This window comes from Callionymus lyra, chromosome 18 (genome assembly GCF_982586985.1).
Source record: "Callionymus lyra chromosome 18, fCalLyr1.hap1.1, whole genome shotgun sequence".
NCBI classification, from domain to species: domain Eukaryota; kingdom Metazoa; phylum Chordata; class Actinopteri; order Syngnathiformes; family Callionymidae; genus Callionymus; species Callionymus lyra.
This window is the reverse complement of record NC_141835.1, coordinates 15,457,163-15,471,838: the sequence shown is the minus strand read 5'-3', so window position 1 is coordinate 15,471,838 and position 14,676 is coordinate 15,457,163. Positions and strand designations below refer to the sequence as shown.

The following is a 14,676-nucleotide window of genomic DNA, read 5'->3' as shown; positions in this document are numbered from 1 at the left end:
AATTGAAAGAAAAAAAACACATTTTGATCCTGGTGATCACTTCTTGTGATTCAGGTACAAACAGAAGTACATTTTTTTTGGCAGTTTCCTAAACTCCTAAACTCTCCTTTTTAAGACACACTATTGAAAGTTCTGCCCTTCACTCCCACTTTGTCATTATCTTGTTGCTACGATGCAATTTTTAATTTATTTATTAATATTAATAAATGGATTTTATGGCCGTTGAGACCCTTAGAGAAAGTCAGCGTCGGATGAAGTCCTCCATAGATTCAAGGACAAACATCTTTGTGAGTCTCAACAATCGCGTTAATACCCAGAGAAAGTTAAGTCTTATCCTCCTGCTAGTCAAAGTCAAACACCACCTGAAACTGAAGAGCACTTGTTGCACCTAAAAACCGCTTACATTACACAAACAAAATGATTAAAAGCATTGGCGGTGAGTCTTGGATGTCGGGGATTTTTGGGGGTTTGAGGTCTGGCTCCTGGTCAAGACCAAACGGACGCACGTGGTCCGTGTCCAGTCTTAAGCTCCAGAAGCCACCAGATCATCGCCGGACGCTGGCTCCTCGGACGCGTCCAAATGGCTTCCACGACTGCAGAAAGGTCACATTGTGTGTCAGTGGAAAATCGCCTAATTATAACTTTACGGCTTTAATGAATCTCAGCGCCCCCTCCTGACACACAAGCTCCCCATGAATCGTCTGATGGTTTACTTTTGCTGAATGTTTAACTATTTAATACTTGATATCACAACTTGATAAAGTGTGGTTCGGGGGCCACTTTCTACCCATTGACCCCCATTTAAAACACGTATTTGGCGTATTGTTAATGCAATTATTTCCGAGGCTCGCGTAAACTCTTCGGAGACGAGCCTCCGCTGAACCTCGTGGACCTCTGGACTGTATGAAGCGGGAAGTGATCGATGGAAGAATCAAATGTCGAAGCCAACAGGTTCTTCCCACTGATCAATGGAAACGGCTCAGAGCTCCGAGCAAGAGAGACGACAAGATGCTATTGAGAGATTACATCCATATCATCCAGTGGCACTTGCTCCGCGCTCCCGCTTCCTCTCGCCATAACTCACACACAATCACACACTCGTCTTGACTTTTGCTCATGCACACACCAGGACACACTTCAAGGCTTTTGGGGTTTACGAATGTAGAGAATGACTCGTCAGTCGTCGGAAAAATGACGTGGGACAAGAGATTTTTTTGATTTGAAAATGAGTTAAAGAAGGATTTTATACATAATTAACGTATAATTTATTGATTCATCTAGACTTTAGACTTTCTTTTATTGTCATTGCACAGAAAACACTGCAGTGAACCTGGCAACAAAGATGTGTTGCTTGGCAACCGTTAAAAACACAGAAGGGTGAATGTATATATAAAAAGTATAAATATTAATATTAATACGTTAAAAATAGTGCAATATAGTATAAACAGAATAAATAAATTTTAAATATTACATAAAATTCATGTATATAAAAGTATAAATGTAAATATATCTAGTAATAATAATATATAATATAATAATATGTAGTTTGAAAACAATAAAAAGAATAAACGTAAACTGCAATATAAAGATATTCAGTCAATTACTTTAGTAATTGAAAAAAACAAGATGTAATTAAAGTAACCATTTAATTTTAATGATAAAGCAAGAATTTTAATAATATAACCTATAAAATCTCGAATAAAAATGGATAAAATTACAAAAAATGTTTTGTTTGTATTTGGTTTGTAATCTTGACATTATGATTATTTAATTACAAAAAATGGGATTTTTTCGATGGAATCAGAAAATATTGGATGTTTTTCCAAAACATTTTCAGAAATGTAAAATTTTTGGCCATATTTTGGATTGAAAAATATTATCATAAAAAATTTAAAAGCAATAAAAGACTTGTAAGAGTAATACAAATAGTTGTTTGGATTATATAAGAAGTATTTTAATAAACGTGTGATGTTTGTTACCGAGAATATTTAAGGGTTATATTACCAGGCTTGAGTTAGGTTTATATGTGACGGGGCCAGACAAGGACAGTCACATGACCGGTCACATGACTCCAGAGGGGGTGAAGGGCCGACCCGGGGCAACAGGTCAAATTCAGAAGCAACAGTTTTCCGCTCCTGTCATTCATGAGCGCTACTGATAAAAAAAAAAATGCGGTAACACACTTACAAGCACGCCGAGCCGGGGGGCAGCGGGGTCTCTGAAATAGTGCTGACGGCACTTTAGCACGGCGGCTTCCTTGAAAGGCGAGGATCAGCGAGCCTTGCCATGTGGCCTTCTGATTTTCCCAGCTAAAATAGGGTCTGCCTAAGCCCCCCTTGGCATTGCCAACCATCCCAGACATTCTGACACTTTCCCCAGGGGGAGAGACACCCCCCGGAACAGGTGAGGGACTCAAAATAAGGACCGCTGCCACAAAGTGAGTGAAGACAGGCCCTTTTGTAGCGGGGGGCACTCGGAGGGGGGATTATTATTGTTTTTGGAGAGAAAGAGGAGCCTCGGGTCAGCTGGCCCCGGCCCCCTTTCCCCGAAGGTCCGCGCTAATCCGCGCACAAATGCCAGCCGCGTTGGCCGAAACCCCTCGATCGCCCCACAACCCCTTCCTCTTATCTGCTTTGAAGAGGTGATACCAGAGCCCACCCGCCGCTTCCTCGCCGCGCCATCAAGTTAGCCATGAAAGATGACTTTGAAGCACTCGAACGGCATTTGCACCTCCAACCTACTGTGTGCTCCGGCGCGAGGACTCCACTTATTTAACAATTTCTTCAGGAAAAACACTTCAGATAATCAGACGTTTATTAGCATTAAAAAGCTACAAACGTGTGGTTTAGGGGCCGACTGCGGCCACCCGACTGTAACTCAATTTTCCTACTTTTTCACAAAATTTGGGGGGTTCATTTTTAGAGAAGATTTTTCATTAGAATTTTCTTTGATTATTTTAAATCTTTGTTATGTAACTTTTCCAATTTTAATCATAAGAACACATTTAAGGTTATTTTGTACAAATATGTTTTGCTATTTAGTGAAAAAAATAAGATCGATAGATTTTTAAAAATAAATCTTGAATTTTGGGCTTTTTCTTTAATTTATTTCTCACCCCTTTCCACCATCTGACACACTCATTTAATACATTTTTTTCAAGTTATTATTTTATTAATCTCCTTTTTTTTTCACTTAATATATTCCTTAGTCCTAACACGTCAGGTGGAGTTTGTTTATAATATTAACACGTTATTTATTTTTTTGTGTAATCTGTATTTGTCCCCATTTTAAAAAAAAAACAAAAACATTTGCCCTTGTCGCCCCGTAACTTTCCATCCCTCCCACCTGGAGACACGAACCCGTGGCGTCGCCGCTAATCGTCCTCCTCCCCGAACTGGATCCAGTCCGGCCCCGAACCGTAAAACGAGACCAGTCCAGCGGCGAAGCTTTAATTCCTGTCAGCGTCTGTTAATTATGACCAGGACTGTTCTAATTAAAAGAGGCACCGTTTCCACCTTCATCAAACCGCTTCACACCGGCTGACACATGACTCGCCAGGCGAGCTCGGAGAGAGTCGGGCGTCGGTGGCAGGTGACCCCCCACAGGAAACCGTAGAAGAAGGTGACATCACGGCGGGGATTTTCCATCCAGGTTATTCTACGTGAACATTATCTACTAGAACCCGGTTCCATTCACCCGACAGACTCCCCCCACACGCGGTTATTTCGACATCTTTTGTAATGTTGTACACTTACCACTGACAAAGCATCAAAGAAAAATGGTCGACATATTTAACCTTCTTGTCAAAGTTGAACCATGTCAGGAGTGTGAGACACTCGGCTGCAGACATTCCATACTTGACTCAAGATATATTGACTCGGCCGGACGTGTGGGATTCAGCTACTGCGCGCACACGATCGGCCGTAAAGAAAAGTTTGATTTAATTTTCATTCTAGTTATTTAACTATTAATCCATCGATCGTGTTACCAAGGACCTCTTTCTAGTTTGTGTTCAGGCGCTTCCTAGATAAGTCGATTATTTTCATTTGTCTGCTTAAGTTCTCTCTGGGTTAGCATCTATTGCTTTAGCCTAGCTTAAATTATTGTTCAACTTTTTTTTGTTTTTTAATATTATCAACTCAGATGAACTTGCTGTTTTTGGTCTCAGGGTCTCACTACGGGAAAAGGTGAATTTAGGTCCTTTTTTTCATTTGAAAAACCAAAACAAAATCTTCCATTTTTAGTATTTCTAAAAGTAAGAATCTTAAAATAAGGAAAGAAATCGAATGCGTCTGGGATTTATTATCTCAAACACAGACACATATTTAGATCACAACAGCAACACGAAGATGAATCTACTTTAATTTTAAGTCAACCATCTGCTGGGCCACATTTAATGACTGTGTCGGCCAAATTTAGCCCCCGCACCATGAGTAGTTTTTTGTTTAAAGCCCCTAAACCTCCATCTGTTTGATTTACTGCAACCAATTTATTCCTCTTAATAATAACAAACATTGACATATTTTTGTCCGGGTTAATCCACTAAATTGAAAGTACACACTGTGGTCTGGTAGCTACACTTTACAAATCATTCCCACCAGAGGACTTGCGCACACGGAGAGCGACGGTGGTTTGTCGTCTTCTGATGATCCCGTGTTTCTTGTTGGGGAGGATGAGGCTGTTGGGAATTGGGGGTAATTAGGTTAGTGGGTTGACAGTGTCAGGAAATTGAAAGACAATCCTAATCAGATTTGTGTTTCCAGGGAATCAAATAATTTATGTTGGTAGACGAAAAATCTCTGCTGGAAAAGATAAATGAGGATCGCTTGTGTGTACGTATGAAACTGAAGCCTGTGTGCGGAGGAAAGTGTAAATATAGCAGATGTTTTTTTTCAAGAAGTCAGAAGCTGATGCAAATACAATTTATCATTTCTAAAGATTATATTGTGTAACGTAATCAAGTAAGTTGTAGGGATGTGGAAGTTGAAATATACATTATTTTTTAGTATTAATATTTAATTTTTTATGGTGTTATAGTAAAATTTAGTTTTTCCTTTAGGCGAGAACAATTGGATTACTCGCTGACACACACACACACACCGATGAACAACCTTGTGTGTAAATATGCACACACACATACACCTTCATCTATACTAGTTCCTAATCTAATGAAAATCGTCACGTGGTTCTATTATGACTCTAGTAAACCCATTAGATTTTTTTTATTTAGTTTAATAATGTAGATTTTCGTAGTGTGTGTCGTGGAATTCTTTAGACTATTTTTGTTTATTGTATGCTCTCTATTAGCCAATCAGAGCGAGCTCTCAGTATCCAGGGCGCTAGTTAGCTTAGCAGTGTAGCATCAGCTACAAAAATCTATATAAAGGAAAAAAAAAACAAAAGAGAAGTTGAGATATGTACATTGATTAATAGAACTGTTGTCATAATGGATGTTTTATTAACGTGTTATCATGATATTTACAGTCGTGCCATGACGAGTTTTATCCGTCGCAATGCTTGCTCAGTAGTTTTAGTAAATCTTACCTACAACATACTTACCATAAATTCATCCCTCTCTGTGAAATGAATGCCACGCTCTCGTCTTACATCATCTGATTCCACCCCCCCCACCATCCCCCCATTTTCACCGGGTGACCGCCGTCCTCGCACATGGGACACATCCAAGCTCATCCTCTCCGGGAAGACTTGCTGATGGGCAAATTGTATTAGCTTCATTTGCGGCGGCCACACAAAGCGCGGGGTCTGACACCGTCCTCCCTGTTATAAAGTGATGAAATCATCAAGGAAGTGCTCTGGCTGTTTCGCTCAGAGGACGCGGGACGCTGACAAATTAACTCCTCCCCCTCCACCGCCAAGGGCCTTCATTTTTAGTATTAAATTTGTTTAGGGAGAAGCATCGGGGGGAAGGGGAAGGTTTGCATACGAAAGGGGGGTGGGATTCTCCCCGTTGACAGGATTAAGATACGGGCCCGTCGGTCCAGATACATAAGCGTACAATTACACCAAATAAAGCTGCGAGGAGGGGGTGCAGCGGCGAACAAAACAGAAGGGATGAAATATTTTAACTATGTTGAAAATTAATAGAATAGAAATGGAAGCGCTCTTATCAAATAATGAGATAATAAATAACTTATGTTGTGACGCGGCGGCCGACTGACATTTACAGTATCGGTGGAGAACCTGGACCTGAAGGTGTGGCAGCGCGTGATAAGACCCCCCGAGCAGGAGGGAAAGGGGGCACAAATAAGGGTCCTGTGCCGTGTTTTATGGGGAACGATCCAGGAGTTATCTATACGGGAGGGTGTTTGTGTGTTTACTGACTGGTGTCGACACACACGGACGACTTCACGATGTGGTGGTGTTTTTTTTTAGTGTAGAACGTTACAATATGTAACATAACATTAACTAGCAAATCACTCAAGTTGCTCACTTAAACCCCTCATCCTTCATTTAAATTTGATTGTATTTTTTTTTTTAGATTAGATCATGTTCTGCACCACAGAGAGTGATCAATCTTCAAATGAGTCGTGGATCCAGATGGTAGTCAGGAACACCACCAAAATCTAAACATCACTTCCTTTTTCCATTATTAACATTTCTTGAACATTCTATTGGAATCTGTTTGTTTGTTTTTTGGTCATTTTAATGTTGACCAAGTGTGCAAAGACATTAGATTCCACTCGCGCAAAAGTTATTTGGATTTTAAGCACTTTTCTTTACAGTTCTCGCACATCTCTGCTCGACTTTTCTTGTTTGTTGGTGACTATGATGTCATCTCAATGCGCCATTTATACAATAACAGACCACTGGATATGTCTTACTTTTATTTCGTCTAAATCTATATACTACAAAAGAAAAAGAAATCCTGAGAATGAAACAAGAATGAAAAAATAAATTATTCTTAATATAAATATATTTAAAAAAATAGAATATATATATTATAAACAACAAACAAAAGCACTTAATGAAATAAATATGAAATAATTTAAAATATTAAAATGGTTTCTTCAACATTACTATTGAGTATTGAATATTATTAGAGACAATAAAAAATGTATACAAAATGTCATTTTTAAGAGCATAAAAATAGTTGCTAAAAACCCTAGCATTAATAAAATAACAATTTTAAGTCTATATAAATGTCAAAAATTAGAGTTGTTTCATGCACACACACACACACACACACACACACACACACACACACTCAGCTACACACATATTTAAAGTCCCCATTTCTTAAAAACTATTTGGATGGACAGATGTTTAACAATCTGAGGCGGAGGTGTGAGAGTCTACCCGAAGTAAACCCTGTTTCTGTTGGTCTGTGTGAGAAAAGCATAAACATCCAGTTCATAAAAAACTGCTGTCAAACGTTTTGACACATTGTAAGTCACTGTCCGACACACAAACACACACACGAGGATCGTATCAGTCCATTAGTATTCCGGCCGCCTCGCCCAAAAGCTAAATAATTAGAAGGCCAGTCTGTGAGATCATCGACCCCACGTTAAAATTCATATGTTTAGACCAGCTCTGGGCTCAGCTGTGTCACAGTAGACCAGCCAGGCATGGACCACATATGGGAGCCTCTGACACCTCCACACCCTCTGCCCATGCATCACACACACACACACACACACACACACACACACGTTCACGCCAGCAAGTTTTTTAACCTGGTTTTCAACGTCCTCCAGTGTGGAAATGATGTGTGGCGTGTCCTTCTGCTCTTCTTCGTACCCGCAGGGGTTCGTCTGGACCGCGTGCGAGGAGGCCGACAGAAGTACAAGAGGAGGTTGGACGCCGAAAACAACCCCTACCTGGGCCTGACGCTCCCCCCGCCCACCAAAAAGCCCCGTGAGTACCCCTCAGTCACCGGTCCATTGTCCCTGAACACCCTCGGCCCGCCACGAGAGTAAAACTGAGGCGGCAAATCTTTCGTTTTATTAAATCACGATGAACAAATTACCCTTTCGAGCACATTTCAAGAACAATCACGTTGAATTATGTCATTAAAGTCAGTTTAACCTTTGTGTTATCTCAGGGTCAAGGTGACCCGAAGGACCAAAACAAATATGTTTGCGGTGTCCCTTGTGTTATCTCTGGGTCAAGATGAATGACCTCCACCAATGCATATGTATTTATGGAAGCCAGGGAGGTCGTTCACCTTGATCCAGAGACAACACAAGGGATCCCTCAAACATATTTGTGTTCGGGGCCTTCGGGTCACCTTGACCCAGAGACAACACAAGGGATACCTCAAACATATTCCTTTTCGGGCATTCCTGTCACCTTGACCCAGAGATAACACAAGTGATCCCTCAAACGTATTTGTTTTCGGGCCTTCAGGTCATCTTGACCCAGAAACAACACAAGGGATCCCTCAAACATATTTCTTTTCTGGCCTTCGGGTCACCTTGACCCAGAAACAACACAAGGGATACCTCAAACATATTTATTTTCGGGCCTTCGGGTCACCTTGACCCAGAGACAACACAAGGGATACCTCAAACATATTCCTTTTCAGGCATTCCTGTCACCTTGACCCAGAGATAACACAAGTGATCCCTCAAACGTATTTGTTTTCGGGCCTTTAGGTCATCTTGACCCAGAAACAACACAAGGGATCCCTCAAACATAATTGTTTTTGGGGCCTTCGGGTCACCTTGACCCAGAGACAACACAAAGGGATACCTCAAACATATTTGTTTTAGGGCCTTTGGGTCACCTTGACCCAGAGACAACACAAGGGATACCTCAAACATATTTCTTTTCTGGCCTTCGGGTCACCTTGACCCAGAAACAACACAAGGGATACCTCAAACATATTTATTTTCGGGCCTTCGGGTCACCTTGACCCAGAGACAACACAAGGGATACCTCAAACAAATTTGTTTCCGTGGCCTTCGGGTCACCTTGACCCAGAGACAACACAAGGGATCCCTCAAACATATTCCTTTTCGGGCCTTCGGGTCACCTTGACCCAGAAACAACACAAGGGATACCTCAAACATATTCCTTTTCGATCCTTTGGGTCACCTTGACCCAGAGACAACACAAAGGTATACCTCACACAAATCTGGATGAAGGAATGAAAAGTTACAAATATATTTTTAATTCAAACAGAAATGTAATTAAAATATAATCAACATATTAAAAGCAGTCATAATTATATTTAAATACATTTTAATTGATCAAATTATTACAACATAAGTCGCAAAATACATTTTTTAAATATATACAGATAAAAAAATAGGAAAAATGACTGAAGATGTTAACAAAGATCTAAATAAATCCCGAACAAAAATCAGCAAAGTCATATTTTTAACATTGTGATAAAGAATGAGCTGAGCCAAAAGACAAAGCTCTGCATTGACCAGTCAATACAAGAAGCAAAGTCATCCAGGAGAGACTCAAACAAGTGCCAGTCTAAGAATCTGAAAAAAAGAAAGAATAAACAAGAAAAGTAGAAACAGAAACTGATCGAAGTTTAATTTCCCGCCTCAGTCACAAAGATCGTGTCGCACCTGTTGGTGGCCGAGCCGGAGAAGATCTACGCCATGCCTGACCCCACCATGCCCGAGAGCGACATCAAGGCGCTGACCACGCTGTGTGACCTCGCCGACCGCGAGCTGGTGGTCATCATCGGCTGGGCCAAACACATCCCAGGTAGGATTAAAAACCACTGAATATATTCTTAGACAATGATGAATAAAATATAGTAGACAAGTCATTGTGAACGACACGAACAGCTAGAGAGTGTGTGTGTCGGTGTGAGAGAGTGTGTGTGTTCACGCGTGTGAAATGAGGATCAATAGCGTCTCAAACGGCGGCGTTTGAACGCTTGAAAGGGGGGCGACATGGCGACCTGCTGCCACTGCATGTTGTAATCACCGGGGAGATTTAGAGCAAAGTTGGGGACCTGCACGATCAAACAAGGCATCATATCACACACTCGCCGCGACACACACTCACACACACACACACACGGCGAGCGCGCACTGAATTATTGATGGGCATAATCATGTTTCTCCCTCGCTCTGATAGACGAGGTGTTGGGTTCTAAGAGGCTGTTGAATCCAGGATCCGTGTCAGCAGAGATTTGGCTTCCTTCAAGTGTTCCGTCTCTGATTTTTTTCAACGCAAGACGTCGTTTTACCTGCTTTTCTTTCCGCCAGCTAAGCAGATTCCCCCGCTTGACCCCCGGCGCGACCCCCCCCCCCCACGCTACCTTCTCGCCAACCCTTCATCAGCATAAAAGGGGACGAAGTGTCAGCGAACAATATCAAAATGCGGCCATCAGCCAAAACATTATGACCACCATGACTGACATTGTGCAAGTCACTCCTTTGATGCCAGACTTCCAGATAGTGGGGGTCCAAGGGCGGACGACCCGGAGAGAACCACAATCCCCCGAGAGATCAAGATCTCACGCAGGAAACATGATAGTGTGAAGCCACGAGCGGGAATTTTAGGGATGGATGTGTGAAGGATGGACCAGGAGGGCGAGGATTTATGGTGACCGTTTAACTTGACCCGCAGCCTCGTAGAAGCCATTAAACTTTATTTTAATACAAGTTTATAACCATCAACCGAAGCAGAAACGTGATTAAAAAATGTTAATTATAAGAAAGCCTCGGGGAATTCATCATTAAAGTGTAGTTAATAGAAAAAAAAAAGGTTTAATAAAATAATACATTTATTAAAAAGTAAATAAGTAAATCTTGTATTAAAAAGTTCTTCACAAATACTGAAATCAAAGTATGTATTTAGAAATAAACAAATAAAGTCATAAATTACAACTAAATAATGAAATCTATGATCAAAGGAAAAACATAATAATTAAATTCTAAGATATATCCTTGATAAAGAATCGGTTATTCAGGAGAAAAATACATTTATATTTATACTGTTTAAATCCTTCGTCATTCTCGCCTATTTTTCTTTCCCGGTAAACACAACAGACCAAAAACCCATCATGTGCTGCTGTTTTTCAATACCTGGCAGGTGGTCATAATCTTAAATACTTTTTTTTATTGCATTTGCTCCTCTTTAAAGTGAACCACCTGTCTCTTCCAGTATCATATCAGATCAGTGAAAAGTTAAATTCCGGAACATAATCCTCAGATTTAGGCTGAAATTACCCTTCTGTGGAAGTGGACCCGGGCTGACCCGGGCCAGGTGCACCCGCGGCATTAGACGACTTTCGCAGAGGGATGCGTATTAATCAGGTCCAGATCTGATGGTAAGGAGATTAGAGATAGATGGCGGCCTCTGCCCCGATCCCTTACACGGCTAAACTGTTGGGATCCCTCGCCGCGGACTCGGCCTGCCTGGTCAGCAGACTGAGAGTTTAACCAAGGAGCTTATTCAGGACCGGATCAGGTCTGACCTCGTAACACACTTTCATCACAGACCCCCCAAATCACTCGGGTGCAGGAGCAGTCGTACATTATTTTTATTATTATCAATCTATTTAGTATGTGACCAGAATATCCTTTTAGATATAATATAAATGTATTTATTACATGTTTTTATAATAACAATATATATTTTAAGCGGCAAAACTATCCCTTCATAATTAACAGGTAAGAGAACATGGAACTGTAGTTGTAAATTCAGAACATTTTATATATTTTTTTCTATTTAAAGTGTGTTTAAAATTGAACAGGTTAACAAAAAAATGTAAAATCTTAGATTAAAAAAATGTTTCCATACACAGCTTGACTTAACCGTCAAATACAAAGTAGATAATGTCGAAGTATATAATTATAAATGAACAAATTATATCGTAAATAAGAAATATAAACTAAATTAAATAATAATAAACTCTTCTTTTTTTTAATAGAAACATATTGAAAATAATTAAATTAAAATATGTTTTCTGGATTCAGAATCCGTTATTGAAGGAAAAAATAATGTAATATGTAAGTAAGTAAGTAATTTTTATTTATATAGCGCTTTTCCAGACCAGGGTCACAAAGCGCTTAAACAATCAAAACAATATTCTATATGTGAATTTCTCTAAGGAGATGAATAAAGTATCTATCTATCTATCTATCATATTCAATAAAGTATGTAAAGGTGCATATTTTGGAGTGATACGGTTTAAACCATTACTCAAATACTTGTTACAATTACTGAAATACATTCTTTTATTTAAGTTTCTAGATAGTCAGTATTATTATTAAACGTATATTTTTTTTAATTTCTAGCTCCATATTGATGATGATAAATGCTTATTTTTAACTGTACAAACTCAAAATAAAGCAAAGACATGTAAAAAAAAATGGCACTTAATTCCTGACAATATCCAGATCGTGTCTAATCCGATCGAATGTATACATTGGATGGTAAAAGTCACCAGGATCGGTAAAATACACTTCCTGTGTCGCCTGGAGCAGAACACGTGAAACGCATCAGCGCCTCCTCAATAACATCCTCCTCTCACTCCCACTGTCTCGGCGCGATATTATTAATCAGATTACCTGAACATCCGTGGATAGATTTGTGTTGTTAATGGGATTTGTCCAGTACTTGTCATTCCAGATGATAATGATCATTTAACCCAAAAACCCGGGGCAGTAAGCCAGATTGTGCTCTCGCCGAAGGCTTCTGCTGAACAATCACAATCAGATTTATTGGCCAAGTATTGTTACATATTCTCCGGGGAGGCCACGATATCTCCTCGCACACGCTCATCGCTCTTCTCGCGTGTAATCCATAACTAACAGGTCGATGGGAAAATAGAGCGTTGGAAAATGTCGGATTACAGTCCCTACGGGTGGAGATCGGTACTGCAGGTTCGAATACTAGTTTCACATTTAAAATTAAAGCAGAGGGTAGGTTAAATTTAAAAGACTTTTGTGAGGGAGAAAATGAAAAATATATTAATGAATTAATTTTTAAAATGAGACTTAGTATGATGGGGAAAAAAAGTAAATAAAAAGTGACATATTTAATAATAAAATAAATAATTTGTTATTGTCCTCAATATGACTCAACATAGCTATGGGAATTGACCCACTTTATTAAAAGAGAAAATGTATGTTTAGTTAATTATAAATTGTGTTTTTTAAAGTATAAAAATGTGTGTTTTTTGCTAAAATATTTCAGTCTGGAAGTTTTACTCTCCTATGTGCCACATAAATGCAGTCAAATGGCCACATGATGGATCTACTGACTCCTTTAAGAAACATCTTAAGACGTTTATATTTGTTCAGGCTTTTCCTTGATTTTCTGGAACTCCTGTTGTGTTATCAGTTTTATCTTGACCTTTAAAGTATATACTTTATTGAATATTGTTTTGATTGTTTAAGCGCTTTGTGACCCTGGTCTGGAAAAGCGCTATACAAATAAAAATTACTTACTTACTTACTTACTTACATGTGGCCCCTGCGTTGGCATTTACCCCGATCAGAAATAGAATGCCGGCTCCACGGAAAGACCCGATCCACTTTTCACAGATATCTATCATTCCAGATATCTGGACTTTTCACGAGCCTCTGTCCTCCTACATGTCGGTGGTGACATCAGCAAGTCACCGCATGTGCCTGTGTCAGCGTCAGGAACACTTTGAATGGATGCAATCTGACCCAAGAATATGCTCGTGCAAGTGATTTACCACCGTCTAGTTTTTGTATGGTTGTCAACATGGTTGTGAGGATGTAACTAAATACGACGCATGCTTGTGTTACCACACATGGTGGGTTTAAAGCTCTGAGAGGTTAAAGCAGGTTTTAGCGTGTTGGTGTCGTTAAATCAGAATAAAACATGTAGTTATATTTCAATTGTCTTGCTCCGCTTTTGACGTTTACAGTTATTTTGAACGTTTAGATAAATGTTTTGTCACATATGTTGGTATTGATATCGATATTTGATATATATATATATATATATATATATATATATATATATATATGCCAGTGTTGTAGACACAATATCGATTGTTTTTTTGTGGTACACATAAACGTACTTACTTACTTACCTTCTGAATAAAAGAATGCAAAAAAGATAACACACAAAATGGGCAATAGAAAAAAACCAAGCACCAAGGCAGCCATTCTACAGTGCCTATATTATTAAAATGAATACTTTTATTTTATTATTTCGAGTGGCAAATAACCCTTAAAAAGCACCCACAAGAACGGAAAGTATTAAGATTAATATTAAATTCCAATTGAACCAGATTTGTTTAGCGTATTTAATGAGTGTGTAACAAATTATTTTAAATTGTTTAAAACTACTACACAACCTTTAATGTCAGGTTTAGTTGGAAAATAAAGTGCAATAAAAGCTCAACTTCACAGCGTGTTTACCTCTATACTTTAGAGACTTTAGAGACTTTCTTTTATTGTCATTGCACGGAAGAAAAACGACATTTGTTCTATGTTTTTCACGAGGGCGCCACAGCGCCACATTCAGGTCTGGCATGAGTGCTGCACCATGTTCAGTGGTATCGCTCGACAATTGCCAGTTCAAATGACGTCACAATGTCCTACTTTTCCCCTACTTTTACCTCCGCGTCTCGCCACAGTTTCCCGCTGTAAACTTTTCCAAAGGTACTTCTGCCTTTGCGAGGAGCTCCGTCTGCGCTCGTCCCATCGGTGGCGTCCGCATTAGGACAGCGAGTGTCCCCCGGCCATGAAATGGCTG

The 14,676-nt window shown here is 39.6% G+C and overlaps 1 protein-coding gene across 5 annotated transcripts in view; it reads left to right on the top strand.

The window, feature by feature from the left end:
- Nucleotides 1-14,676, top strand: part of esrrb (estrogen-related receptor beta) — a 64,919-nt gene that overhangs the window by 34,056 nt on the left and 16,187 nt on the right. For all 5 annotated transcript variants that reach the window (XM_087780467.1, XM_087780466.1, XM_087780468.1 and 2 more), the window contains 2 exons: nucleotides 7,768-7,878; nucleotides 9,529-9,690. In XM_087780467.1, coding sequence (XP_087636593.1) covers nucleotides 7,768-7,878; nucleotides 9,529-9,690 — 273 coding nt within the window. The remainder of the gene's footprint in view (nucleotides 1-7,767; nucleotides 7,879-9,528; nucleotides 9,691-14,676) is intronic.